At 34.1% G+C, this 27514-nt stretch overlaps 1 protein-coding gene across 1 annotated transcript in view; it reads left to right on the top strand.

Annotated features, from left to right (window-relative positions):
• Positions 1 to 27514, top strand: part of Tnni3k (TNNI3 interacting kinase) — a 284120-nt gene that overhangs the window by 75158 nt on the left and 181448 nt on the right. Inside the window, exons 6-9 of the mRNA XM_076862293.2 lie at positions 14805 to 14903; positions 19226 to 19364; positions 25599 to 25743; positions 25818 to 25922. Coding sequence (XP_076718408.1) covers positions 14805 to 14903; positions 19226 to 19364; positions 25599 to 25743; positions 25818 to 25922 — 488 coding nt within the window. The remainder of the gene's footprint in view (positions 1 to 14804; positions 14904 to 19225; positions 19365 to 25598; positions 25744 to 25817; positions 25923 to 27514) is intronic.

Raw genomic sequence — 27514 nt, 5'->3', positions numbered from 1 at the left:
CACATATGCATATAGGATAATAGTGGTTGATACATTCTACCGACTTTCCTATTCCCCCTCCCCCTACCTTCCTTTCATTCCACTTTTTCTAATCTAAAGTACTTCTATTCTTCCCTACCTTCATCCCCTTCTTGTGAGTTAGCATCTGCATTCCATTATATGCATTCGGATTTTGGTTTGGGGGGATTGGCTAATTTCACTTAGCATGATATTCTCCAGGTCCATCCATTTACTGGAATTCAGATCCTACCCTGATGTAGTGAAAACTTGGGCTTATATTTTTCTCCTATTTGGTGCAGTGTGGGAGATCAGCCTTACACATGGCTGAGTCACACTCCACGGCTGGGGGCTGAGGCGCTCAGTTGCAGAAATATGGCAGAGCTTTCCCCACCCTTCTTGGGTTCAAGGGTCAGTGTCTTGTGCATGGGTGTGTCTTGCTACAGCCCCATGGGTGAAGCTATGCTCACCTGTTCTTTGTAATATAATCCCTTGCCCTGTTTAGGATAGAATCTTCCATAGAAATGCCTTGTGTGTGTCCCCTTCTCTTACTGTGCCCTTGGTGTGGTCTACCCAGGTGTCAGTCAACCTGCTGACAGTGGACATCATGAAGATACACTCAGCCCCCTAAAATCTGACCCCTTTCCTGATTTGAATAGCTTCTCCTCAATAAAAGGGGGTCAGCGTGCTCTCTCTCTCTTCCCGCGGACCCTTAAGGTCAGAAGAGCCGTCACAGTGACCCCAAAGAAAAAGGTATTTGTGTCTCTTGTGTGGTTATTTCGTGCAGCCCAATTAGCCCAGTTTAACTGGAGTGACCCCTGAGACTTTTAGTCACAAGAACAGAAACCCGGCAGTGCAGGGTCACTGTTCTAGTACCTAAGTCTTTGATTCACTGTGGGTTGATATTTGTGCAAGGTGAGAGATAGAGGTTTAGTTTTGTTTTGCTACATATAGATTTCCAATTTTGCCAGCACTATTTGTTGAATAGGCTATCTTTTTTCCACTGAATGTTTTTGTCAGCCTTGTCTAGTATGAGATAACCATATTTATGCAGGTTTGTCTCTGCATCCTCTATTCTGTACCATTGGTCTTTAAGTCTAGTTTGGTGCCAATGCCATGAATTTTTGTTACAATAGCTCTGTAGTATAGTTTAACATCTGGTATTGTGATGCCTCCTGCTTTACTTTTCTTGCTAAAGATTGCTTTATCTATTCTGGGTCTCTTATTTTTCCAAATAAATTTCATGATTGCTTTTCCTATTTGTATGAAGAACGTCATTGGACGTTTAATAGGAATTGCATTAAATCTGTATTATGCTTTTGGTAGTATGGCCATTTTGACAATATTAATTCTGCCTACCCAGAAGTATGGGAGATCTTTCCACCTTATTCAATTTCTTTCTTTATTGTTCTGTAGTTTTCATTGTACAGGGCTTTCACCTCTTTTGTTAAATTGATTCCCAGGTACTTTTTTTTTTGAGGTTATTGTGAATGAGGTAGTTTTCCTAATTTCTCTTTTGTGGATTCATTACTGATGTATAGAAATATATTTGATTAATGGGTGTTGATTTTATATCCTGCTACTTTGCTGACATCATTTATTAGTTCTAGAACTTTTCTGGTGGAATGTTTTAGGTCTTCTAGATTCAGAATCATGTTATCAGCTAATAGTGATAGTTTTTCTTCTTTACCTATTTGTGTCCCTTTAATTTATTTCTTTTGTTTAATTGCTCTGGAAAAACACTTTTTATTTACATTTCTTGTGCTTTCTCCTTTGATCTGGGAGATATTTATAAGTGTGCAGTTTAATTTTGAAGTAGTTAAGAAATGGGGGGTGGGAGTTCTATATATCTTAAAATGATTGATTTCTAATGTAATAAATCATGCAGGAAATAGTCTGCATAATTTCACATTTTTAAAATTTCTCCAATCTCATTTTATGACAGAATATATTCTATCTTTATTAATGTTCTACTTGTCATTATTATGTATAGTTCTCTAAATAACAAATAGGAAAAAGTGGCTGATAATGTTGTTAAGCCTTCTATATCATTACTCCTTCCAGCAAAATGAAGGGGCTTAAAATTTCCAAGTATGATTGTGAGTTTGTCTTTCTAGTTTTATTAATTTTTACTTCATGTATTTTGAAATTTTGTTATTAGGTACATACACATTTAGTATTGTTATACTTTCTTGAAGTAGTTACCCTATTATGATTATGAAATGTTCCCCTTTATCTCTGAAAATACTTTTCTTGAAATTTATTTTATATTATAACTCTACTTCAGATTTCTCATGCTTATTTTCCCCTTCTTTGCTTTTACCTATTGGTTTGTATTGATATTTAAAGTGTGACATAGGTATATATCATATAGTTACTGTTTGCTTTTTATACATGTTGAACATTTATACCTTTTAATTACAATGTCTAGTTCATTTAAATTAATTATTGATATTGTTGGAAAAAGCAGAATACCTGACATGAATGAAAACCAGGTAAATGCTAGGTTTGATGAATATTTTGAAAACCAAGTTGAATAGTTCTAATATCAGGCTCAGAGAAAAGATTGTTGGAATCCTTTTGTTGCAATTGTTCCTTCTCTCATTTATAATATGGTGCACAGCAACAGATTAATTTTATTGTTTGTTAGCACTTTTTATTTTGCAAATAACAATTATATATGTATATATACATACTTATATGTGTGTGTATGTGCATGTTTGTGTATCTATATACAGATTGTGTGTGTGTGTGTATATGTGTATATATATATATATATATATATATATATATATATATATATAGAGAGAGAGAGAGAGAGAGAGAGAGAGAGAGAGAAGAGAGAGAGAGACACCATAGGCAATCTCTTGGTATCCTATTATGGCTTTGATGTGAAGTTCTCTAACAACAAATAATGCTAGGCATTTTTTCATATGCTTATTTGCTATTTGCTATTTGATTATCCTCTTCAGTAAAATACACATTTATGTGTTTTGTTAATTTTTAATTGTAATATTTGCTGATTGTTCAGTTTTCCAGTCTTTGTATATTTGGTAAATATGTGTATTGCAGATATTTTTTCAAGTCCATGAATTGCTCCTTTATAAATTATTTGTTGACTAAATTTTTTAAAATGACTTTGAAGTATATTTTAAGAAATGGTAGAATTTATCAAGCATATGCTTTATTTTGGGTATGAACTAGCAATCTGTAAATTTGACTAATTTTTCATATCTGATTAGAACTTCTACTTCAAGTTCCATGCTTATACCCCTTCTATAGCTTTCTCTGTCTTTCCAAGACAAAATTTAGAAATTGTTTTTTTCTTTGTTGTTTTTTCTTTTTAATTTTTATTTGTTTTAATTTAGTTATACATGACAGTATAATGCATTTATTCACTTTGATATATCATACATAGATGGGATATATTTTATCTCATTTTTTTTCTGAATGTACATGTTGCAGAGTCAATTTGGTCATGCAGTCACATATACACATACAGTAATAATGTCTGTTTCATTCTACTATCTTTCCTATCCCCTCATCCCCTCCATATCTTAAAAGTATAAACAAAAACAAATAAACAAATTTTTCCTTCAAATTTTATATATGAAGACCAAATAATTTTTAAAGAATAGAGTTGGAAATGACATTTTCCAGATACGAAACCTGTATGTGTTATCCATAGAGCATACACAAATAGTATATGTCCAGGATTCAGATAAATAAAAACAGAAGTTGTCCAGGATTCGAATAAATGAAAAATGATGAAAACATGGACCAATGGATAGAAATGAAGAATCAAAAGAATGATAAATGCCCAGGAGAACACAAGACACTATGTTTGAACTGGGTGGCAAAAATGATCAAATCCATGAATAATTTGTCATGATTGTTTTGTTTCATTTCTTCTGCTAATCTATATATTGTTATTGGTCATGTAATTTATCTTTGACCTTCAGAACCTAGCAGTACTTAGAATACTAAAGTGTTCAAAAAATGTGTGTTGATTTGAATTGTTCTTCTTCTTTTAATATTCAAAACCATGAATTAAGCAACTAGTTCAATGCAACAGTCAGTTCTGACCTAGATGTTTTCAATAATAAATCAAGCAGCATGATAGTGTATTAGTTATCCACTGCTACATTAAAAATTGCACTAAAACTTTGTGGCTTATAAAACAAACATTTTTTATCTTGAAGTTTTGTTTGTTCATTTGTTTGTTTGTTTTAGTTCAAGTATATCAGTGTTGCTTAGCTGGGTCCTCTGGTTTCAGGTCTTTGACAAGGCTGCAAAGTGTCAGGGGATCTGTAGCCATCTCAGTGACTGATAGGAAGATAATTCACTTTCATGCTCACTCATGTAGATGTTGGCAGGCTTTAGGTCCTCTCTGGCTCTTATCCAAAGACATCAATTGTGCCATGTGCTCCTATCCATAGGATAATTCACTGGAAAGCATCTGGCTTCCCTTAGAGAGAGTGAGGGAGACATAAAGAAAATGCAAGGGAGATGAAGTCACAATCTTTTTTAACCTAATATTGCAAGTGGCATTCCATAACTTTTGCCACATTTGAGTCATTAAAAATGAGTCATTATGCCAAACCAATGTTCAAAGGAACTGTTTGTCCTCACAATAGCCCATGTCACTAATATTTTACCAAAGACACTAGCAAATATATACACAGACAAATTCATAGAGAGATTATGTGTTATAGCTAGATGACAGGGGAAGCTCCTACCCCAGGAGACTTACCATAAATACTGTATGTGTATTTTTTGCCCCATCTTTTCTTAGGAACAAGGAGGAGGAAGAAAGTAGATATGTGGCAATTCTATTCTTCATCAATTAACAATTGTCTTCTGTAGAATGATAATTTCTCGTAGGCATTGTCTCAATGTCTAGGGTTCCAGTGGTACTTCTGAGGTCAAGTAGGGAGCAAGAAAGGTATATTAGGCCCATGCCTTATACAACTAGGTACCACCCAAACCAGTTCTATCATAGTACTTATTCTGAGTTCTAACTTATTTGAATAAAAGTTCTCAAATCTGTTAGAAATGTTTGAAAAACTGGGATCCTAGAACAATGATTTTGACTACAGCAGTAAAACATAGCACAGTGATTAGGCATGTGGCCCTAGAGCAAGCCTGCCAAGGTTTGTTTGTATCCAGATTTGCTAGCCAGGCGAAGGGATTTAGAAGTCTGGGATTGAGTCCCATCTACACTTATATGTTGGCTTTTCTGTTTCTGAAGCCAAAAGTACTTGGATGGATTGATACTGTGCTTCTTTTTCTGTCATTCCTAGCATCTATATGACAGACCAGCATATACCTGAGCATTATTTAATATATCCAATGGAATGGTTAAATACATTTACCACTATTATGCCTACTCTTTTCTATCTTGATAATAGGTCTCTCACTAAACGATATAAGATCTTCATTTTAATAAACTCCTTCTCTATAAAGAAAATAATCTGGAACTGATTTCTATACCCGTCGACACAGTGTATCATAATCAGTTTAAATATTTTTACAACTGGTGGATATACTAATTTGATTATGTCACTTCTTCTAAAACTTTTACAGACCAAAATTTTTTATGTTATTTTTAAATAAAGTGACTGTAGGCTACAATTGATTACCCACATCTGTTATCCTAAAATTAATTAAGGTAGTATCTTGCAGTACATCAAGTAGTAAGTTTTCTGACTTTAATTAATAAGGAAGCTCAAAAAAGAGAGTAGTAAATATTCCATACATGTATTTGTGAAAGTAGTAACCCCTGAACCTGAGATTTCATTGTTCATGGTGTCTTTTTTGTTTTTAAACTCCAGCTGTTGGAAATTCATCAATCATTGATTTGATTTTTAAGAGGATTCTTATTACTAAGCCTCATCTCAGATGCAAAGTCTTTGTTCCTTCTGCTGTTCTATTAGTTGACTCTACCTCACCTCTAGAGTATAATTTTGAATTTGATTTTTTGAGTGGAGGCAAATCGCTTTTGTTTTCAAATGCTTTGGCAGAAGAGCTTCTTTGCGAAAATAGAGGAACAGGTGACTTGGGTTGGGGAAGAAAAGTCTTGAGAAAACTAGCGGTTGGGTGTTATGTGAATTCCTCTGCTATTGTGATATTCAGGCTGTGTGCAGTGTGGAGGGAATGTCAGTGGGAGGGAGAATAACTTGTACTCCAATTTTTGTGTCTTAACAATTGCAATATAGTGAAAAATATGGGGACTGTAGCAATCTATCTAAATAAGTCTCATAAGAAAAAAATTGTGGCTTTTGAAATGCATAGAACATTATGTGTTCATAACAGTAAACACTGAAAACCTGTATTCTCAGCCAGGGATTTTAAAATAAGACCTTCATATAAGGAAATGATGGCAAGGGGAGTATATATCTAAGGAAGCAAATAGCACAGCAAGATGATGTTTAACTGGAAGGCTCATAAAATTTTGCCCCTCTTAAAAATATCTCTCCTGTGCACTATCATGATAGGCATTCCTTGTTCTCTTCTTCCTCCTTAGATAATTCTTTTCTCTCCTTGTTTGGCTCCCTTTCTTCCCCCTTTTAAACTATAATTATTCTATAATATGTTCTTTACTTTAATGTAATCATGTTATTTCCTGGTTTCAATTATTGTCTCTGACACCTTGTCCTGGTTCTACTTCTCCTCACTCTCTCACTCTTTATCAATCAGCTTTTTTAAAAGTATTTTTTTAGTTATAGTTAGATATAATATCATTATTTTATTTATTTATTTATTTTTATGTAGTGCTGAAGATTGAACCCAGTGCCTCGCACATGCTAGACAAGTGCTCCACTGAGCCACAACCCAGCCCCTATCCATCAGCTTTTATCCTTATATCATCATCACTTCCAGAGATGTGATGCTAAATTTAATAAGTGGAGAGTGTTGGATACATTCATTCACACACACACACACACACACACACACACAATTGGTCTGTAAACTTTATTTATGCACTTAGGAATATGAAGCTTCTCTTTAGCTTCTTTGATAGTAGAATTTATCTAATCATTTTCAGAGTAATTTTAAAGACAAAATTAATTTTAACATGAGATAATTAGAAAGAGATCCTGTAAGAAAGCCTCATCTCTGTGACAGCCTGAAGAAAGTGTTTTTCAATAAGTTTTTATACTTAAATGTTCAATTAGAGATATTTCAGATAAAAAAAATTTATAAAAATATTTAGCTGATGTCATAAGTGAAAAACTCTGTACCTGCAAGACAGCAAGTTCTTACCAAATATTTGTAATGAATGTCAAGATTTGACATCATTTTCTATTTTTAAAGATGTACATATATTTTTATATTTAATGTTATATATAAGTATTGTACATAATGTGTAAATATTATATATATTTAATGTAGAAAAGTCAAAAGAATGGCTTAGAAACTCTGAAGCAAATAGCAAATTCTACCATCTAAATGTTTCTAAGTAATATAATGTGACTTCAATACAAATAGTTAAGCAATGATTGTAGCTTTAATTGACACAGAATTTTATCCATTCATTTGAGAATTTCAGAATTTTATTCAAGTACTAATTGAGTGATTGTTTCCAATAGAAACAGCTTGTGGTGTTGGATAAGAGCACAGTGAAATGACAGAAGGAATTGGAAAAAAATAGTTATTACAAGTGATTAATTGGACAGACAGAACTGTAGGTGATGTTTTCTTACTTTGTAAATTCAAGAAGTACAAAGTGTTATTGCTGTGCTAATCTCTCCTTATAGCCTTTCTCTTTTATGACCATCACTTGTCTCCTTATCTCTCTATATCTCTTCTCCTCCCTTGTTCTCCCACAATGCTCCTACCATCTTAATACTTCTAAAATCTATTATCAGTCTATAGGTCACTACTACTAACTCAGCTCATTTTATTATTATCTCTACATGAGAGTGGCTATAAACTCTATCCCTATGCTAATAGGAGTCCAGAGATTTGGGCATGCTGTTTACAATGTCCCTTTCATCAGATACTCACTTACCTCAACAGGTAGCCTAATGTCCAGGTGTCTGAACCATGATTAAGTGTCCCTCTCACAGGAAAATTTTTCATATTGGCAGATCCCAATGTGGCTCTTTTTTGAACTATGTCCAGTTAATTTTAACCAAGATAGCCATTTTCTGACTGAGAAAGAAATTAGATTAAATTCTTCAGTCAGATTAAACATAAAGGAGGCAACGTAACAAAACACATGAAATAATAGAAGTAGTTTATTGCTTACAGAACCAAGAGGGAAGAGAGCACTATATTTCATAGGACACATGGGAAGCTAGGAACTGTCTGGATCATACATGCTGACTGAGAGGGACATGAAAACCTGTGGGAAAAACCGTTATTGGGGATCACAGTGTTACCCAAGCTAGCTTCTTTTTTTTTTTTTAATTAATTTTTATTGTAGGTTGTTCAAAACATTACATAGTTCTTGATATATCATATTTCACACTTTGATTCAAGTGGGATATGCGCTCCCATTTTTACCCCATATACAGATTGCAGAATCACATCATTTGCACAACAATTGATTTACATATTGTCATTCTGGTGTCTGTTGTATTCTGCTGCCTTTCCTATCCTCTACTATCCCCCCTCCCCCCTCCCCTCCCCTCTTCTCTCTCTACCCCCTCTACTGTAATTCATTTCTCCCCCTTATATTTTTCCTCCTTTCCCCTCACTTCCTCTTGTATGTAATTTTGTATACCCCTGAGGGTCTCCTTCCATTTACATGCAATTTCCCTTCTCTCTCCCTTTCCCTCCTACCTCTCATCCCTGTTTAATGTTAATCTTCTTCTCATGCTCTTTGTCCCTACTCTGTTCTTAGCTACTCTCCTTATATCAAAGAAGACATTTGGCATTTGTTTTTAAGGGATTGGCTGGCTTCACTTAGCATAATCTGCTCTAATGCCATCCATTTCCCTGCAAATTCTATGATTTTGTCATTTTTTAATGCAGAGTAATACTCCATTGTGTAACCAAGCTAGCTTCTTAAGGGAAGTTCTTACTGATAGGTTTGAGAAAGTGGAGTCTATGACTGAGAGGTGATCACTGCTACCTGTCTTCTGCTCAGTTCATGTGAAGTGTAGGCGTCCAAGGGACAAGTCAAGTAGGGTATACCAACCTGTTCTGTAGGGAGGGGGTCATCAGGAAGTAAATGTATATGGAAGCCATCTGAATCTACCTCATTGAGGAACAGGAGAAATTCAGAGAATTAGAAACTGTCAACCCTATTGTGGTAAGATAAAGTCCAACTTTTATTCTAAATGGATCACAAAGCAACATAAAATTATAAAAATTCACCACAGATCAAAGAGCATCCATAGGGATGGGTGATTAGGAAGACTTGATGTTGTTTTCCAGGGAAATTTCACCAGAGTAGTGAGTTCCTAGGACAGATTGCAGTAGAAGAAAGTGGGAGAAACTGTGGACATAAGTGCAGACAACTCTTAAAAAGAAGATTGTGAAGTTTCAGAAAGAAGGCAATAATTCTAAGGGATATGGATTGAGAACTGATTATTGTTAGAACTGGAAATAACTGGAAAAATACCAAATAAAAACCAACTTCCATATTAATATCATTGGAATCATTGTGAAGTGGTGAGATATAGGCTTTAGAGAACAGTGTTTTGTTTTGTTTTTTAAGCTTTGCTAAGACATATTTTCCATTAAATGAAAATGAGTTTTGTTACAGTAGAGTCTTATTGTTCTACTCTCACTGTATTTCAATAATAAAGGTTAGTACAGGATTACAGAAGAGAAAATTGTGACTATGAATCTTAAGGAAAACAAGCATGGTACAAGCATGAATTTCAAGATTCCAAATAAGTAATAGGAAGTGAAATATCACGTAAGTAAAGAAAAATTTCATTTTGAAGTGTAGATGTTTTATGAAAGTCTACTAGGTACAAGACACTATATTTGATTTTGGCAATTTCAATTGAGATTGTCATTTTATTTTGTCTAGATTTTACCTCATTCCACCTTCTCTACCATGGGACATTTAATTCTTCTGGATGTGGTCATTCTTTTCTCTTTCATTCCTGCACAATGACTTTTATAAGATAAAAGATAAAGGAGGGATATAAATAAGACAAAGTCAAATTGAGTCAAAGTCATACTGTAGGAAAAATATGCAGCAAGAACAATGAAGGTCTTTGCTTTTATAGTCATTATGTTCAGAACCTCTGGGATTTTGAATAATAAGATCTGTTTTAGTTAGAAGGATTAAACTCCAGTGTCTCCCAGGTAGAAACCTTTTATTTGGAGTTAAAATTTCTTATACTTTGAAACAACTTAGAACACTAAAAAAATAAATTTCATATAATAATGATAATTATGCTGTAAAGATAATATGTTTAGACATTCAAGGAAAGAGGAGATTCCTAGAATGAAATATTTTCAGAAAGTTTTCCTGAAGATATGGAAACTGAGCTTGGCCTAGAGACTAGGTATAAAACTTGCAGAAAAAGAGGAGGCAAGACTCTTGGAAGAGGGAGAAGAATGTGTAAATGTGTTACAACCTGGAAATTGAAGGAAAATCACTCAGGTATTTTCTGAAGTCAAATGATAAATAAAATATTATCTGTAAAGGAAAATTTGTGCCATGATTGACATACTTTAAATAAAGGGCCCCCATCCATTTCCTATGCTCATAAAACAATGTGATGGGTGGCACTTTGTGGTACTTGTTCCTGTGTTGGTAAAAAGGTATTGTTACTAGCCCACACTTGAATACTGTTTTTTTAAATAATTTATAATACATACATAATATGTATATATAAATATGTGTGTTGGTTATACATATCTAAGCATAATATAGTTCATATCTTTGAATTGTTAATCATATTAAGGTATTCTTTCTTTTGGGCTGGGGATGTGGCTCAAGCGGTAGCGTGCTCACCTGGCATGCGTGCGGCCCGGGTTCGATCCTCAGCACCACATACAAACAAAGATGTTGTGTCCGCCAAAAACTGAAAAATTAATGTTAAAATTCTCTCTCTCTCTTTTTTTAAAAAGGTATTCTTTCTGTGATAAAATGTGCTTCTAGTTTATGATTTTAATAGTACTTTTGTTGTTTATTGAGAAATAAATTAAGTCCACATATTCTCTCAAAAGTTTTGAAACAACAGAATATAAACCCTACAAAAAGCTTAATTAAACAATGTATTTCAAACTCAACTCACAGTTCCTGGCATGGAGCAAGCACTTATGAATTGCTGAAGGTTAATTTGAAATTTGTCCAATAAATGTTTACCAAATTGAATTAAAGTTTATATCACATAATTTGTGTTTAAATTCCCTTATGCCTGGTAGTAAATGTATATCTGCCAAATTTTCACTTTATTATAAATATAGTTTATTTCAAAGATTATTTGATACTTATCATATACTTACTACACCAGTGAATAAATGAATTCTGTCTGTGACTTCATGGGCTTCATATAGTAAAAAGAGTGTGAACTTCTTTTACCAACATATTTTAGGTTCTGGAGTAAGGGTAGCATTGGTAATATGATTTAATAGATATTTCTTTAAATCTGTTTATATGAGTACATCGCCTTAGCCCATATAACAGGTATATTTTTACATCAAATACAATATATTTCCATGAAGAGTTTTGGGAAACAGCTGGGCATGGTGGTGCATACCTGTAATCCCAGCTGCTGGGGAGGCTGAGATGGGAGGATCATGAGTTCAAATACAGTCTCAGTAACGGCAAGGTGCTAAGCAACTCAGTGAGACCCTGTCTCTAAATAAAATACAAAATAGGGCTGCGGATGTGACTCAGTGGTCAAGTGCCCTTGAGTTCAATCCCCAGTACCAAAAAAAAAAAAAAAAAAAAAAGAAAGAAAGAAAGAAAGAAAAAAGAAGTAAAGAAGTTCTGGGAGAACTCTTAATGACTCCCCACAGTGACTCCAAACTCATAGAAATTAATAAGCATATTCTACTCATATAAATAAAATCATATAATTCCAATCTACTTTGCTCTTAATGGTTAAATATTTCCTTGAATTTTAAAAACAATTTTTTATAAAAAGCCTACAGTTCAATAATGACGCTGTGTGGTTTCATTAAAACTTACATTTTGACAGTTTCTCAGAAGGCCAACACTTCATAATTAATGGATGTTCAGCCCAAAAGTTGACCTTCTGAGTGACTGCATTAGTGCAAACTTAGGAGGGAAAAATTTTTACTTTTGACTATTTATTGAAGCTTCAGAGTTGTTATATTTTAGAATGAAAGTAAGTTATGGAACCATGCCTAAGAAATTGGCTTTATATGTTAACATTTGAGGGTCCTTTTTACAATGAAAATTCATGCTGTCTATTTTATGCTATATTTAAAATAAGAGAAATTGTAAAAAGCTTTCTCTTCCTTGATCCTTAGTGTCCTCCTTTCAAGGTTTCTGAGATTGAACTCCTGGGCATAGGAAGCCTTAGATTCTAGACACTTGTTATAAATGGCTCTGGCGGTCATTTTCAAGCTGAATCTACAGAGCCTCTACAGACAGATGGCTTTCTCCAATCTGGGATTGTGTTGGTTCTTACTTAAAGGTTCTTTTACTTAAAGGTTAGCATTAATGAGAGCATATTCACAGTCTTATAAAATAAATTTTGAAGTCAAAAAGATGTGGATTTGAATCCTAGTTCTCCCTTTTATTAGCTCTTTGACCTCGAATATGTTAACTAGCCTCCCTGAAGCTCAGTTTCTTCACCTTTAAATTGGGAGAAGAACATCTATCTTTACGTGTTTTGATATGAAAGAGAGTACACTCTAATACCATTGATGAATTAAGTTCAATGACAGACACATACTATTGCCTCCATAAATGTTTATTATTATGTTGTCATTACTTAGCAATATCTGGATATAAGCAAAAGCACTATTCTGAGAATGTATAGAAGCCTGTACACCTGTTTATCTGTTAGACTCACCAACAATTTCAGTTGTTCCACGAGAATTCCTTGTCCTTTTTATAAAATAGCAGTATTAGTTCAAACATGCACAATAAATTTTATTTAATAGAAAATAAATAAGTGACTAAATAAAGGAGCTATTTAAAACTGCAGAGTACTCAAACAAAATGAGAGGCAAGAAACTGAAGATTCACTTTTCTGGTGACACTGACTTTCCCTGTGACCTTGAGAAAATTCCTAATGCCTTTGATTTTCATTGTCTACCTCTTTAAAATACAAGGGCAAAATATGTAATATATATGGCCACACTCTGAAGGGATATGATTCATACAAATAAGGAAATTTGACTTAGGATATTTGCTTAGAGGAACAGAAGAGGTGATAAGACATATGTTACTTGAGCTTAGGTCCCCTCTCTGTTTTTTCTTCTAACAGACTCTTGAAAATTTTATCAAATGTATATCATTTTACCAACTGAAGAAGAGTACATCAGGAAAGTCTTATAGAAAATGAACACATCTGAAGGAAGCAATCCAATCTGTTGTCCAGAAAAGAAGACTAAGATATAGGTCTTTGAAAGAAGAAACCTAAAAACTGACAAATTTGTTGTGAAGGATACCCTAAAGTATGCCACATGGGCGTATTGAATAATTTTTGTTTGAGAAATAGAATGAGATGAGTCTCTGATCTCCTCCTATTTGTAAAGTTATCTCTCCTCCCATCTCTAGCAGGATGAACAGAAGCAAATCTCACACCAGAGAAAACTGCAGACCCTTTAAACCCAGAGAAAGCTTAGGTCCAGCTCCTAAGCTACATAACCAATATGACAAAAGCTGACCCTTATGTTCTACTAGTTTTCCTATATATTTACCTTCCTTCAATTTAATACCCCTACCAGCTCAGGATTATTTTCCTTTATCTTACTTTTCTGCAAAATTTACTGCACTTTTGTTAAGATGCTATATAAACTACCACTTTGAGTTACTCATTACTGATTGCTCTTATCTGTGTTGATAATGTACTTGTTAATAAACTTCTATTTGTTTTTTCTTGTTAATCTGTGTTTTGTCAGTTTAATATATAGGGCCACAGTCAATGAACCTGATAGGTAAAGAAAAAATATTTTTTCCTCCTCTATAATTGCTAATTCATGGCTTTCCATGAAGACAGTTGGCCAAGGGTTCCTGGTGGTATTTTTCACTGACTTATTCTTTCTTTCATTTATTCAACAAATGTTTCTTGATTACCATTTCTAAGGCAAAACGTTAGAGTAAGATAAAGATGTAACATATAGTTTGTCTTTCAAGAATCTGCTCTTTAGTAGGGATAATAAGATATGTATATCAGTGAAAAATGTTCTAAATGACATGAATTAAAGTTATACGTGAATTACAAGGAAGAAAGCTTTAATTTCAACCAAACAGATGTCAATGAAAGGAAGGAAATCTTGGAGGAGATGGCATTTTGACATTTTAGCCAGGATTTAAACATCTGTAGATTGGGTAGAAGGGAATTTCTGCCTGACAAAACAATGTGAGCTGCACCTCCAGGAGTAGGAAATAAGTGACAATTGACTATACATTTGACTACAAAATTGTGTTTATGAAAGAGTGTAATGGGTGATATACTAAGAAAGAACACCATCAGATTGAGTGGAACTTATGTGTCATATGAAGAGGCTTAGTCTTTATTTTCTTGGTAGAAGCAAGGCATTGAAAGTTTGGTGGAAGGGAGATGGAAGAAAAGGTTGTATTTCAGGATGAGAGGCCTAATTAACAGTTATGTACATGGTTTGTGAACTAAATTTTGAATAATATATCCCCCAAAGAGGTCCCTAAAAATCGAGATCTCTTTCTTGTCCAGGCTGCTGATGTGTTATTGCAACATGGTGCTAATGTCAATGTTCAAGATGCAGTTTTTTTCACTCCATTGCACATTGCAGCATACTATGGGCATGAACAGGTAAGTCTGGCTGCAAAACTTTCAAAGATGGGTTCTGTTACAATGTACCAGATTTTGTTCAACTGTCCTATCACTGAAGACAAGCTATTTAAGATATTTACTGAATGTTTTTTTTTTGCCATATTCTCATGAGCCCCATACTTGAAGAGCCTATAGATCCATATGAACATTACAGCTGCCATATTATTCATTTTTACTGACAGTCTTAGTCACAGAGCAGGGGGTAGGGTGCTTTGGTAAGTGTACAGCCACAGGAATCAGTCAGCCTGAATCAAAAAGTACCTACCTTGCCTAATGACCCATTCATTGGTTATGTAACCCCTCTGATCTTCATTTCTTCATCTATGAAATGGGAAAAAAGATATTAAGAGTAACTACTTCTCAGGGATGGTGTTATAATGAGATCTATATTTCTTCTCAAATGCTCACTATATATCACTGTGATGATACTAATGACAATAGCAACATAACAAATCATAAAAGCTCTTCCTGCAGTTCTCTGGACAAAGATGTCTTACAGAAACTGTATTTCCCCTTTACTACTGTCACAGGATGTTGTAAGTTGAAAAATATCTCCTGAAATATGCTTGCATCCAAATTTCTATGAATTTTACCTTAAAAGGAGTTTTGCGGATGTGACTTAGTTAAGGATTTTGAGATAGGGAGATTATTTTGGATTATCCACTAGGCCTAATGATTTTCAAGGGTTCATGTAAGAAAGGAAAGGGAATCAAAGTTAAGTAGTAGGAGAGATGTGACAATAGAATAAGAGGGTGAAGTGATGCAGGAAAAGGGCTGCAATCTAAGAAATTCAGGCAGCTTCTAGAAGCTAAGAAAACAAGAAAGACGAAGCCTCCAGGGGCAATGACGACATCATCATCATCATCATCATCATCATTTTCTAATTTGATCACAATCTGAAATCAGTTCTTATTTTCCTTGTTCTTACTAATGATATAAATGAGGTTCATTCAGGTCAGGTTGCATGTCAGAGTCATACAGATAATAAATAGAAAAGGTGAAATATGTACTCAGATCCATCTGATCCCAAAGTCCAGGTTTGTTTTGTTTTTCTAGAGCACACCTTGTTATTTCTCTCCAATCAGTGACCAATGTCATGAAATCTAGGCAATTTACCTAAATTGGAAAGTCAGAATTCAAGACAATGTGCTCTAATCTAAAATCCATCATGAAAGACAGAATTTGTATGTACTGCTTTCAAGCATTGCCCGTTAGTGTTTTCTCAAGAAACTGAAAAGAATCAAATAAAACAAATATAAGCATAATTGAATAACCAAACATAACTGTTCTCCACTTTCACTCTCCCTTGTTTTCTCTCCCCTGACTCACTTACTTATGGAGAATTACACCCTTTTAACTTTCTGAAGGACATGCCACAGTACTGTCTAAAGACCCAAAGTTGAAAGCTAAATTTTCTTATGTCCCTGGCTGTCCTACTTATTATACCTTTATTTCTCTGCTTGCTGACATATACTTGGACCCTTTTGGTCATATGAAAACTGACCTGTAGCTGGGGGTGGGGTAATGCTCATTTCATTGATGTGCTGTTCAGAGTACACTGGAGTGAACTGGAGAGCCAGGCACTGAAAACGGGTTTGAAAATGTAGGATCCAACAACCCAGGTGATGGAAATATTCCATATTTTTCTGGCTTCAGGCACAGACAGAATATTTACAATGCATGCTGCTTGTAGAGTCATCTTCTTTGGTGATTAACCTCATAAACCAGCAGAAAGATAAAGAGCCTCGATGCATATTGGGTAGAGAGCTAAATTTGTTTACTTTCCCTGAAAATATAGTCACAGTCTTATAAAATTATGCTAAAATGTGGATGGCCCTTTTATGATAAGGGACTCACTTTCTCTATGTATGAAGGCAGCACATAAGTAATTTATGGAGGCTGTTGTCATTTGCTAAAATATGCTGACAAGGAGAATAGTACATTCAATATATAAATGTGCCTAATGTGCCATGTTCCCTGCCATTTGTTTATTTGCTTATTTTTAAGTGGACGAATAGATGTTTTGTACCAAGAACAATATTTCCTAGGTATATAATAATAGTGCTTAATAGACAATCGATTTCAGAGATAGTTTAAATCTGTCCATTATAAAGTCACATAATCAGAATTTACAGAGTCTGCATAAATGGAAATATTTGCTTACCAGTACAAAGTTCTTAAAGACTAAACTTCTGCTGTTCTAATGTCTCCTGAATTAAGTCTCTGTCTGCCCGTTACCTAACAAAAGGATAAGATTCATATATTACCTTGATAGTACCACTTTTCCTAATAGTTATTAGAGTGCTAGGTATTTTTCTGAGTGCTTTACATTTAAAAACTTATTTAATTTTCACAGAAACTTTATGAGGGAGAACTGTTATCATTCCCCACTCTAGCAATGAAGAAACTGAAGTATTAAAAGTTTAAATAATTTGTTCATGTTGACATAGATAATAAATAGAAGCCTAATTCCAGAACCCTTGCTCTTACCTACTACACTCAGCAGAAAATAATTTCCCCATATCCCATCCAGCTAATATTTTGCCTAGAATTTCTATCAAATGTCTCGTATTTTTGAGAAATTTCTACCAAAGACATGTATGACTGCTGAATAGGAAAAGCCAAAAATAGTTCTAGAGCTCGAACTCACTTTTGTTTTGATACTTTTGTGATCAGGATAATTGAGGAGCACTTTCCTGTTATTTTTAATGACACACACATACATCCCAACTTATCTTTTAGGATCACTAAAGTGACTTTTGAAATTCTCCGGGAGGCAATGTCAGGTTTAAGGAATTTATTTGGTGAATTCCTAAGTATATATGTAAGTGATTCAAAGGATCCTCATAAATTATCATCTAAAACAACCCCAGGAAGATGAAGTTATTATGTCATCTTTCTCTGTCCCTTTGGATATGGAGTAACAGCCAGTTGGAGAAGATGCCCGGATTACTGTTGCTGTTTCTCCTTTACTTGTACACATCCAGATCCAGGACTCCAGCAGCACAATGGCCAGCAGTGACCTATGCCTGGAGCCATCATGAAAATCAAGACTCAAGTAAAGTTCTGGCTAAAAAAGAATTTGAAAAACCTTGTTCAGGAAGATTATGGGTGATTTTAGAAAGCACTACTATGTACAATGAAGGCCTACATTATGGAACTGTCAAAAGTCAATGCTAAAGAAAGGAAATGGCAAAAGTAGGCTTTCAAAGCCAAAATTTAACTTTTTCAAAGTTTCTTCACATCTTATCGGGTCCTCACAATAACTTTGAAACAGGGATGATAAACAGTATTGTCTCAATTCACTGAAAATTTTTAAAATAACGCAGAACATATATTATCTGTCAGTCATTGTCCTAGGCATACTAAGCATATTATCTCATTTGATCCTCACAATGACCCCTGAGTTAAGTTTTATTATCATTTCCTTTTTATCTGTGAAGACACTTAGGCTGAAATTAATTAATTTTCTCAAGGTTACCCACCTAATACAAATAAGAGTCTAATTCTAGGTCTCTCTTCCTCTGGACATTACCTCTTTAGTTTATTATATTGCCACTCAGCATTAAAAATTCATTATGTATAATAGGGTTAGCAGCATGCACCATTGGTTGCCTAGGCAAAACTATCATCCCAACTATTACTGCTTCATGCCACACATTTTTCCTTGCTTACAGACTCGTGTAATTCCAATATTCAATCTTCTCCTAGAGATTGTGTTTAGAGAAATGTCCCTGTTCCTCAGCCAATGTGTGTTAGATTTTAATTAGCCAGGCCACTCACAATAAATCTTTCTCCTTCTCAAACTTTTGGTCTAGAAAGTTGTAAATTACCTACTATAAGCCAAGGAGATATGGAAGAACGGTTTTTGAGAAGTTTTTAGGAAGAAATTTTTAGATTTGACAAAAGGAAATCTCATATTTCAAAAGCTAGAGGAGTCTCTTGCTTTACTCTGTGGACTTTGGTTTATAACACATGGAGCTGCTGAAGTTCTCTTGAAACCATGAGGATGGTAGTGTGAAGGTATTGAGCATGGAAGAACAGATAGAAAGAACTTGAATTCTGACAATGTTCTTATGCTGTTGTATTAATCAACCCTGCAGTTGTTCTGGTTTAGGACTAACTGTTAACTAATCTAATAATAAATTCCTTGTTGTTCAATCTAGTTGAGTTAGGATTTTCTATTATTTTCTGGTGACAATAACCTAAGAGAAAGCTTTATAGAAGTGTTCTTTAATGGTCAAAAGCTTCCCTTTATTACTTGACTCTTTGCATTAATCTCAAGTTAATGGTTCCTTTAGGTAACCCGCCTCCTTTTGAAATTTGGAGCTGATGTAAATGTAAGTGGTGAAGTTGGAGATAGACCTCTCCACCTAGCATCTGCAAAGGGATTCTTTAATATTGCAAAACTTCTGATGGAAGATGGAAGCAAAGCAGATGGTAAGATAATATATTAAGGAGAAATTTACTGTCTTTTACTTTATATATACTACTTTACTTGTACTTCTCTTACTAGAGAATAAACTTGAAAATGACTAATCCTCCAGTCATGTGATAATTTGTTCCACAAATGATAATTTATTTTTAAAAATATTTTTATTAAACCTACAAGAGATTCCTTCTCTACATGTTTCAGCTCAGTTCTCAACATATTAGGTGGCTTGATAAAGTAAGACATTTTCCTAGGCAAAATTGTTGTTTTTCCTGCTGTTTTCTCAGTGACATATAATTTACATATATAAATTTTTTAAATTTTTAGTATAAATACCGAGGAATATTTACTCATGTATACATTTATGCAAAAACCACCCAGATCAAGACACAGAATATTTTTTTCACTCAGGTATATTCACTTATTATTTTATTTCATTAAATAGCCTTAACCACCAAAGATCCTCAATATATGGGCATCTATTGCCATAGATCAGTTTTGTCTGTTTTTAAAATTCATATAATTTGTGACAGGTTTCTTCTGCTCACAACTTAATTTCAATAGTTATTCATAATATTGCATAAGTCATACTTTACTTTTTATATTGCTAAAATTAATTTGTTTGAATATGCTACAATTGTTAATATTTCTGATGTTTTGCTCTTACGAATAAAACTACCAACAACATTCTGATCCAAGGTAAAGAAGTCAAAGGAGACACAGAGGCAAGATGCAGAGGCAAAATGGCTGCTTGTCCAAGCTGCTGGCTTTATTTATATCAATAGGTTATGTTAGGTCACTGGCATCAGTAGTACATTATTGTTCATTGTATCATTAGGCAGGTTACAGAGTTTACAACATTATGCAGCTTACTCCTCAGTTATATACTAAGTTTCTATGTACAGTGTTAGGAGGTTTGTATAGGTTTTAAGAAAGTCCATTGTTTAAAGTTACTATTATGTAGACAGGTTCAGGAGCAGTGGAACTTGGTGAAACATTGTGGGTATCTAACAAGAGTTCCTATATTTCCAGGAGCTGAGTGTCTGAGTTCAAGGTTGAGGCTGATAAGACCCTAGCACAGAGCCTCCTCATGAAGGGCATTACTACAGCAGCTAGGCATCCTGCACCTTTGCCCAGAAACTTTCCCAGGGACTCTGCATGTCACAGCCATGAGTCATCAGAGGCTCCAATCTCAGACACTGCTCTCCCATACTCTGCTACCTCTCTCCACAATCAGAGAAAACTCACTGTCCTGTACATTTCCACAGTCAGATCATCCAAGTGTTTTTGTGAACATATATGCATTTATTTTTCTTTAGTACATTTATTGAAATAGAATTGCTTTATCAAGGAGTATGCATATGTTTACATTTTTAGGAAGTTTCCAGATAGTTTTCCAAAATGTTTGTACTGTTTTTCAATCCTACAGTAATATATCAGAGTTCCAATAGTTCATTGCCTTTCCAATATTTAATATTATATTAGTCTAATTTTTATTGGACATAGAATTTGAATATAATCAATTTGGAAAAAAAGGCTTTAGAATATATGGAAGGACTTCAAATTCAATTACTAGAATAGAATCTCTCTTGCCTTTTTATTTTCAAAATTATAGAAATGAATTTTGGAAAGTTGATTAAAAGTAGAGTTATTGAAAAAAAAATTCCTCACGAACTTTATTTTTTGACACAAATTCACTGAGAGTTACATTTTGCCATTAAATTCTCTCAGGCATATCCAACATTCTTCCATTGACCCCCTAGAGACCTAATTAAAAGCCCAGCTGTAAGAGCTGCTGGCCTTTGCAACAGGAATGATACACATTTCCGAAAGGACATGGTTGTCAAACCTGTAGAACTGCCAGTTCCTTGGTCCAAAATTCAGATTGATATTCAGCTAATAAAGCTAATCGATGATTTTTATCTACTCAAAAAGAAAACAGAAAAGCTCCTATAGACAACTGAGGCAAGAGGCGAGGGTAGTTTCCAGTTTCCATGGTAGAAACAGGCATTACTATTTTGTAAAATACGAGAAGCATAGTTTGCATTGTTTTCTATAAGCTACTCTGCAGTAACACAGGCATCTATACTATAGATAATGTGTTGTCAAAACACTAGGAACACTGTTACTTGGAGTTTATTTAAGCTGTCTCTTTCATTGTGATAGTTTAGAATAGGCAGAGGTACACCTCTGTGAACCACTGAACACATAATTATGTTTTTGAAACTGCCTTGCTCTTCTAAGGGGTCAAAAACTGCATCACTTTTTCCTTTTATTACCAATGCCAACTTCAGCTTTTTATTCTTCTGCACAACTCCAAAACTCAGTAGTGTCAAAATGAGTGTCATTTGTGATCAGCGTGTCTCCAGAATCAAAGGACTATTCTGCTTAAAAGGCATTGAAATGTGTAGCACACCCATACTCCCCTTACATACCAGCATCATACAATATAATTTTTAACATCTTCTTTCAGTCTCACACAAGTACTACATGCCTCCTACTCAATAATTTTTGTAAAAATCAAGAGACAGCATGAATCAAACTTTCAAGTATTTTTATTTCCTCTTGATATACATTTGATATTTAAGCCCCTTTTGCACTTCAACCAATTGCAAAAATAAATAAATAAATAGATAAACAAATAAATAAATAAATAAACCATAATGTCTACTATGCTGATGGACACTGTACAGTACATATTACCAGTTAGTTCACTTATTCCAAAATGTAGCTAAGCCTCAAGATGATTTACTTTAAATATAGACTTTACCTATGGTAAATGGATGTAAAAGGAAGATTAAATGAATGACCCCAAAAGAAGAACAATTTGAAATCTGGTATTTACAGTATGTTTCCATGGTAACAGAATGTCACAAATAAGAATAAATTCAGGTTACAAAATTGGCCAAAATGTAATGCTGAAAGCAGACTCTTCATTTTAATGTGTTCAAAGGCTGACCTATTCAGTCAGGTATGTTTTAAGTCTCTGGTCTGCTTCTTTTTCTCTGAGGGCAATGAAAAAAGAGAAATATAATATCTCCTAAATGAGGTTGAAAAGGTCAGAATATTACTGGACTTCTTTAAAAAAACTGTAATACAGTCTTCAAAACTTATCATTTTGACATGGTTGAAGATAGAATATTTTAAATTTGGAATTTATTAATTTTTGTCATCTCAGCATTAAATGTTATAGTTATTTTAATAAACATAGTCCTTCAACATAAATCCAGTTTTACAGAAATTCACACACAAAAAAAAATTCCTACAATATATTCAGTAAAAAGAGTGTTTTATTTAAAAAAAATATATCTTTGGGGGGATATTATACAAATATATTATTAAATATTTATTCAAAACACATATTTTAAGATATTCTGTGATTTTCAGCTATTAAGGGGTTAATGTAAAATTTTTATTTTATCTATAAGATCAATAATCAATTATTGATTATTTTATCCCACCCACCCATTCAAACATTTTTTTTTCTTTTAAAAGATATTACTGAGCACTTACTCTCTTCAGAGTAGAGGATAGGCACTAAATATTTTCCTTATGACAATTTACATATTTTTTTTTGTTTGAAAGTCTCCTTTACCTAAGCTTCTCAATAATATATTGAGTTAGAGTAAATATAATATCATTCAGAGGTTCAATTTTCTTGAGGATTACATATAATAACATATACATGTTTAGTCCTTGCAAACTTGTCCATGAAAAAATCTAAGTCAATCACAATGATTGAAGCTCAAATAACAGCTACATTCATATAAACGCTGTGTTTGATCCTGTATTTCCCCTGATTTCCCCATTACTTCTTTGATGGGGAGAATATTAGTCCGCTGCATGTAATTCACCAAGTAAAAAACTTACTTTAAGTCTTAATGATTCAATAGGAGAAAAAGTATTTTGGGCGGAGCTGAGATGACTAAAGGCAAATTATGGACTAATAGAATATTGCACTATATTCTACCTTAAAATTTTCTGTCCGGACCTCAAGAACTCTTAAATGGCCTTCCAGAGGTCCTGGACTCCAAATTGTTCTCATGCATTGACTCATGCCATTGACTGTGTTCAAAAAGAATGTGAACAAATGAAAGTATCACAAAAAGGAAGACAATTAAAAGAATGAGAAACATTCTTCTGTAGGAGATGTGTCTTTCTGAGCTATTTATTAATTTTGAAAAGATTCAAAAATTTATTTTTCTATAACAACCTCAGGAGAAGATCAGGGACTTTGTTGTATATTTTCCTTTGGCTTAAGATCATACAGGACAGGATAATGAGAAAGATTATCAACAAAGTATACAACTAAAGAAGGCCTAAATAGTTGTTCATTTATTGTTATATGATGATTATACCAATCATAGCCGAAAATTAGATGCAAAATTTTAAAACTTACTGTTACCTTCCTTGCTTTACCTTCTTATTTTCATTATTTTTTTAAAAAAATTCAGGCCTCCAATTCTTTTGGTTCTACAAAGTAAACAAAGAAGTCATATATTAAAATAAATATCTATAAAGTACTTAGTGCAACTGTTTTAATGTTAAAGTACTTAGTTAAAGTCAGACCCAGAATTTGGTAGTTTAGTGTTTAGCTTTTATTATTTCAATCCTGTAATTACTGACTATTCATTTAAACTATATTTGAGTGTATGGACTCTGCATTTATAAGTTTATTGGTCTTAGAATGTAGGAAAAATTTAAGAGGGAAATTAGGAAACAAAATAACTTATTGAATATCTGTCTACTATGTAATAGGCATAATATTAGATGCTTTCTAACCACATGTTCCTTTAATCCTTTAAGCATCCTGCAACCATGTTGTATTACTTCATCATTACTAATAAAACATCAGTACCTCTAACACCTAGGACAGTGACTGGCTCGATGTGATCATTCAAAACTTATTGAGGGAATAGAGTATCAATCAAGTTTTCTCAAGCATTGGAAGCTAACTCTAATTTAAGCATATTAGGAATATATTTAAAATGTCAAGCAGCACACAGACTCTTCTCCAGAAAAGGGTAGGTAGGAAGGTTTATAATACAGTGAGGAGCAACTTCCAATATCACACTACAAAACAAAATCAGTCCTATGAAAACTGCACACACATATCAACCTTGTGCTTGGAAAACCAGCAATGCAAGACACTGAATCTGTAGCTGGAATTGCTATCACTGGAAACTTAATAGAACTATTGCCACCACTACTACATTGCCAGGATAGATTGGGCCCTGTTTAATGTGTCATCAGCTCCACTGTCTCCAAAGAGCCTGATACGGTATGTTGATTGGAAGAGACTATAAATAATTGTCCAAACTAGCTCACTGTTGAGAATGAAAGGGTCATGTTAAGAATTATCCCAGGACAACAACTCCCTATATTGTCCCCCTTTCCTAATCTTAGCCCTAAATACAAAATAATCTTGGAAAACACATTTTCAGATTCTGTGATGGAACACAGTCTTAGCCTGTACTTGCAGTATAGGGCATTTCCCAAATATAAAAAGCTGTCATGAAGCTGGTTGGGCAAAGCCAAGAGCAAATTCCCACTACTGAGTGAACGAATGAATTTTAAGTAACTTGTCTATGTTAATATGTTTAATTAGGTCTGTATCCTCTAAAGTGTGGATACACACACACACACACACACACACACACATATATACACACACTATATATATATATATATATTTCTCCCACAATAACATACCTTGTATATTGAAGTATAGAGACTCTCAGACTCTCAACTGAGGATATACATCAGGACCTCCTAAACAATGTTGTAAATAAACAAATTGCCAGGTATAACCAATAATCTGCTGAACCAAAAATACCTGGGTTTAGTTCTTTGGCCAGAATCTGTAATTTTTGACATCCTATATAGGAAAAACAAAATCAATTCAAAAGGATATATGTGTGGAAATAAGGCAACAAGTATCTTTTTTTGGATGCTTATTAGTTTCCTGAACATTCTATCGTGCAAGGTATATTTGATTAGATGCATTCCACAAAATTTATGGGAGCTAGAAGAAAGTCTATTTAATGTGGTAATAGGCAATAGAATAGAATTTCAACTTTTTAAATCGGTTGCACTTAATTTCCTCTATTATTATCATTAATTGGCAATTTCCAGGAGTCTCTCAGGCACTTACAAAATGTCCACAGCCTAGTACATATGATGGCTGTGATATATACAGTGGATTCCAGATAATGTATCTATTGCTTTCTTTCTGGTGACAGTGAATGCTCAGGATAATGAAGACCACGTCCCACTCCATTTCTGTTCTCGATTCGGACACCATGATATAGTGAAGTACCTGCTCCAAAGTGACTTGGAAGTTCAGCCTCATGTTGTTAATATCTATGGAGACACCCCGTTGCACCTGTGAGTATTAGATAAAATTCCATAGGTCATATGAGACGTGTATTTACTTATCAAAATATTTTCTTCAAATCTAGGGCATGCTACAATGGCAAATTTGAAGTTGTTAAGGAAATCATTCAAATAACGGGAACAGAAAGTCTGACTAAGGAAAACATCTTCAGTGAAACAGCTTTTCACAGGTAAAAGTATATTTATGTGCAATAGCCACTAAACTTAGCTGACACCTGACAGCACCTGAAGTTGTGTATATGAAGCAAGAACAAATAGTGGCAGATGTTGCAATCAGAAAGTGATAGCACAGGTAAGGCAGAGGATGAGAAGCCCAAGCTAGATGAACAGAAGAAAAGGTGGAGGCAGATGCTGCAGTCAGCATAACAGATGGGGTTGCAGCCAGATGCTGTGTTCCTGGATGCTGCCACAAAGACAGGGACTAATGTTGCCAAGGCAACAGGCATATCAACATCTGTAAGCATATTGCTTCTATTCCTTTCTCTGTGGAATGCTGCCAAAAGGGGCTGTGCCCATAATCCTCCTCCAACAAGAATCTCATTACCAGAATTCATCAGCATCAAATGTGACACTTTTTTTCCTTGCTACTTAAACCTTATGTGCAAATATGTCTACCTATCGAAGACATCCATATGTCAGTCTGTAAAAGCCTAGTCAGGATGACTACTGAGATACCTAAGGTGGTATTAGTTATTTTCTAGGAATCCATGAGAGTTCTATAGTATACTCTAGGAAAGCACAGTAAAGGATCATCTCTGTTTGGAAATGTTGTAAAAGAAAAAAAAAAGTGTTGGTCAGCTTTTTCATCACTGTGACCAAAGACTCAAGAGAACAATATAGATGAGAAGGAAATAATTATTTTGGCTCATGGTTTCAGAGGTTCAGTCCATAGTCATCCAACTCCATAGCTCTAGGCCAGAGGTGAGGCAGATATGGCAGAGTGGTATAGCAGAGGAAAGTAGCTCAGAGTATGAAAGCCAGGAAGGAGAGAGAGAGACAGACAGACAGAGCACTCTGCTCACCAGGGACAAAATATAAACCCCAAATGCACTCTCCCAGTGACCTACTTCTTCCTTCACACCCTACCTGCCTACTTTTATAATGCAGTTAATCCATTCAAGTGGATTAATGTGCTGATTAGGTTAATTTTATCATAAAGCATCTCCAAAATTTTTTGCATTGTCTCACAGATGAACTTTTGAGGGAGATCTCTTATCTAAACCATAACAAAGAAGGAGGAAAATAAATTGCTAATAATTCAGAGCCAAAGCAGCTCCCTAAAACATCTAAAACAAAAGTGTAAGATTTATAAAATTTAAAGCCTTCATTTTTCAGGTTTGCAATTTTGCTATAAAAATAATAATATTAATTTGAATGTAATAAATCTTGAATATAAGGTCATTTAACTACATATTACATATTTCTTAGATAATTTGTAACCTCTCAATAGGTACCTGGGACTAAGTTGTTGTTTTCATAATGTTTGTATTGCACTGATAAATAATATAAATAAGGTGACTCTTGTTCATATTAAACTAAAATTAAATTTAGGCTTCTACATCAAACTTCAACCTATTAAATTGCTCATGAAATTAAATGTTTTTTTTTTAAAATCAATCACAGAGATTGGCCAAAAGGGAAGTTAAGAAAACTACCATTTATGGAGAAGTGACTATATGACTGATGATTTATATCTATTATTTTATTTAATACTCCTAACCCATTTTATAAAGGTGGAGAATATTGCAACTCAAGGAAACTA

Source organism: Callospermophilus lateralis, chromosome 7 (genome assembly GCF_048772815.1).
Source record: "Callospermophilus lateralis isolate mCalLat2 chromosome 7, mCalLat2.hap1, whole genome shotgun sequence".
NCBI classification, from domain to species: domain Eukaryota; kingdom Metazoa; phylum Chordata; class Mammalia; order Rodentia; family Sciuridae; genus Callospermophilus; species Callospermophilus lateralis.
Note: the sequence above shows the minus strand (reverse complement) of the source record. Positions and strands in the feature narration are given on the sequence as shown.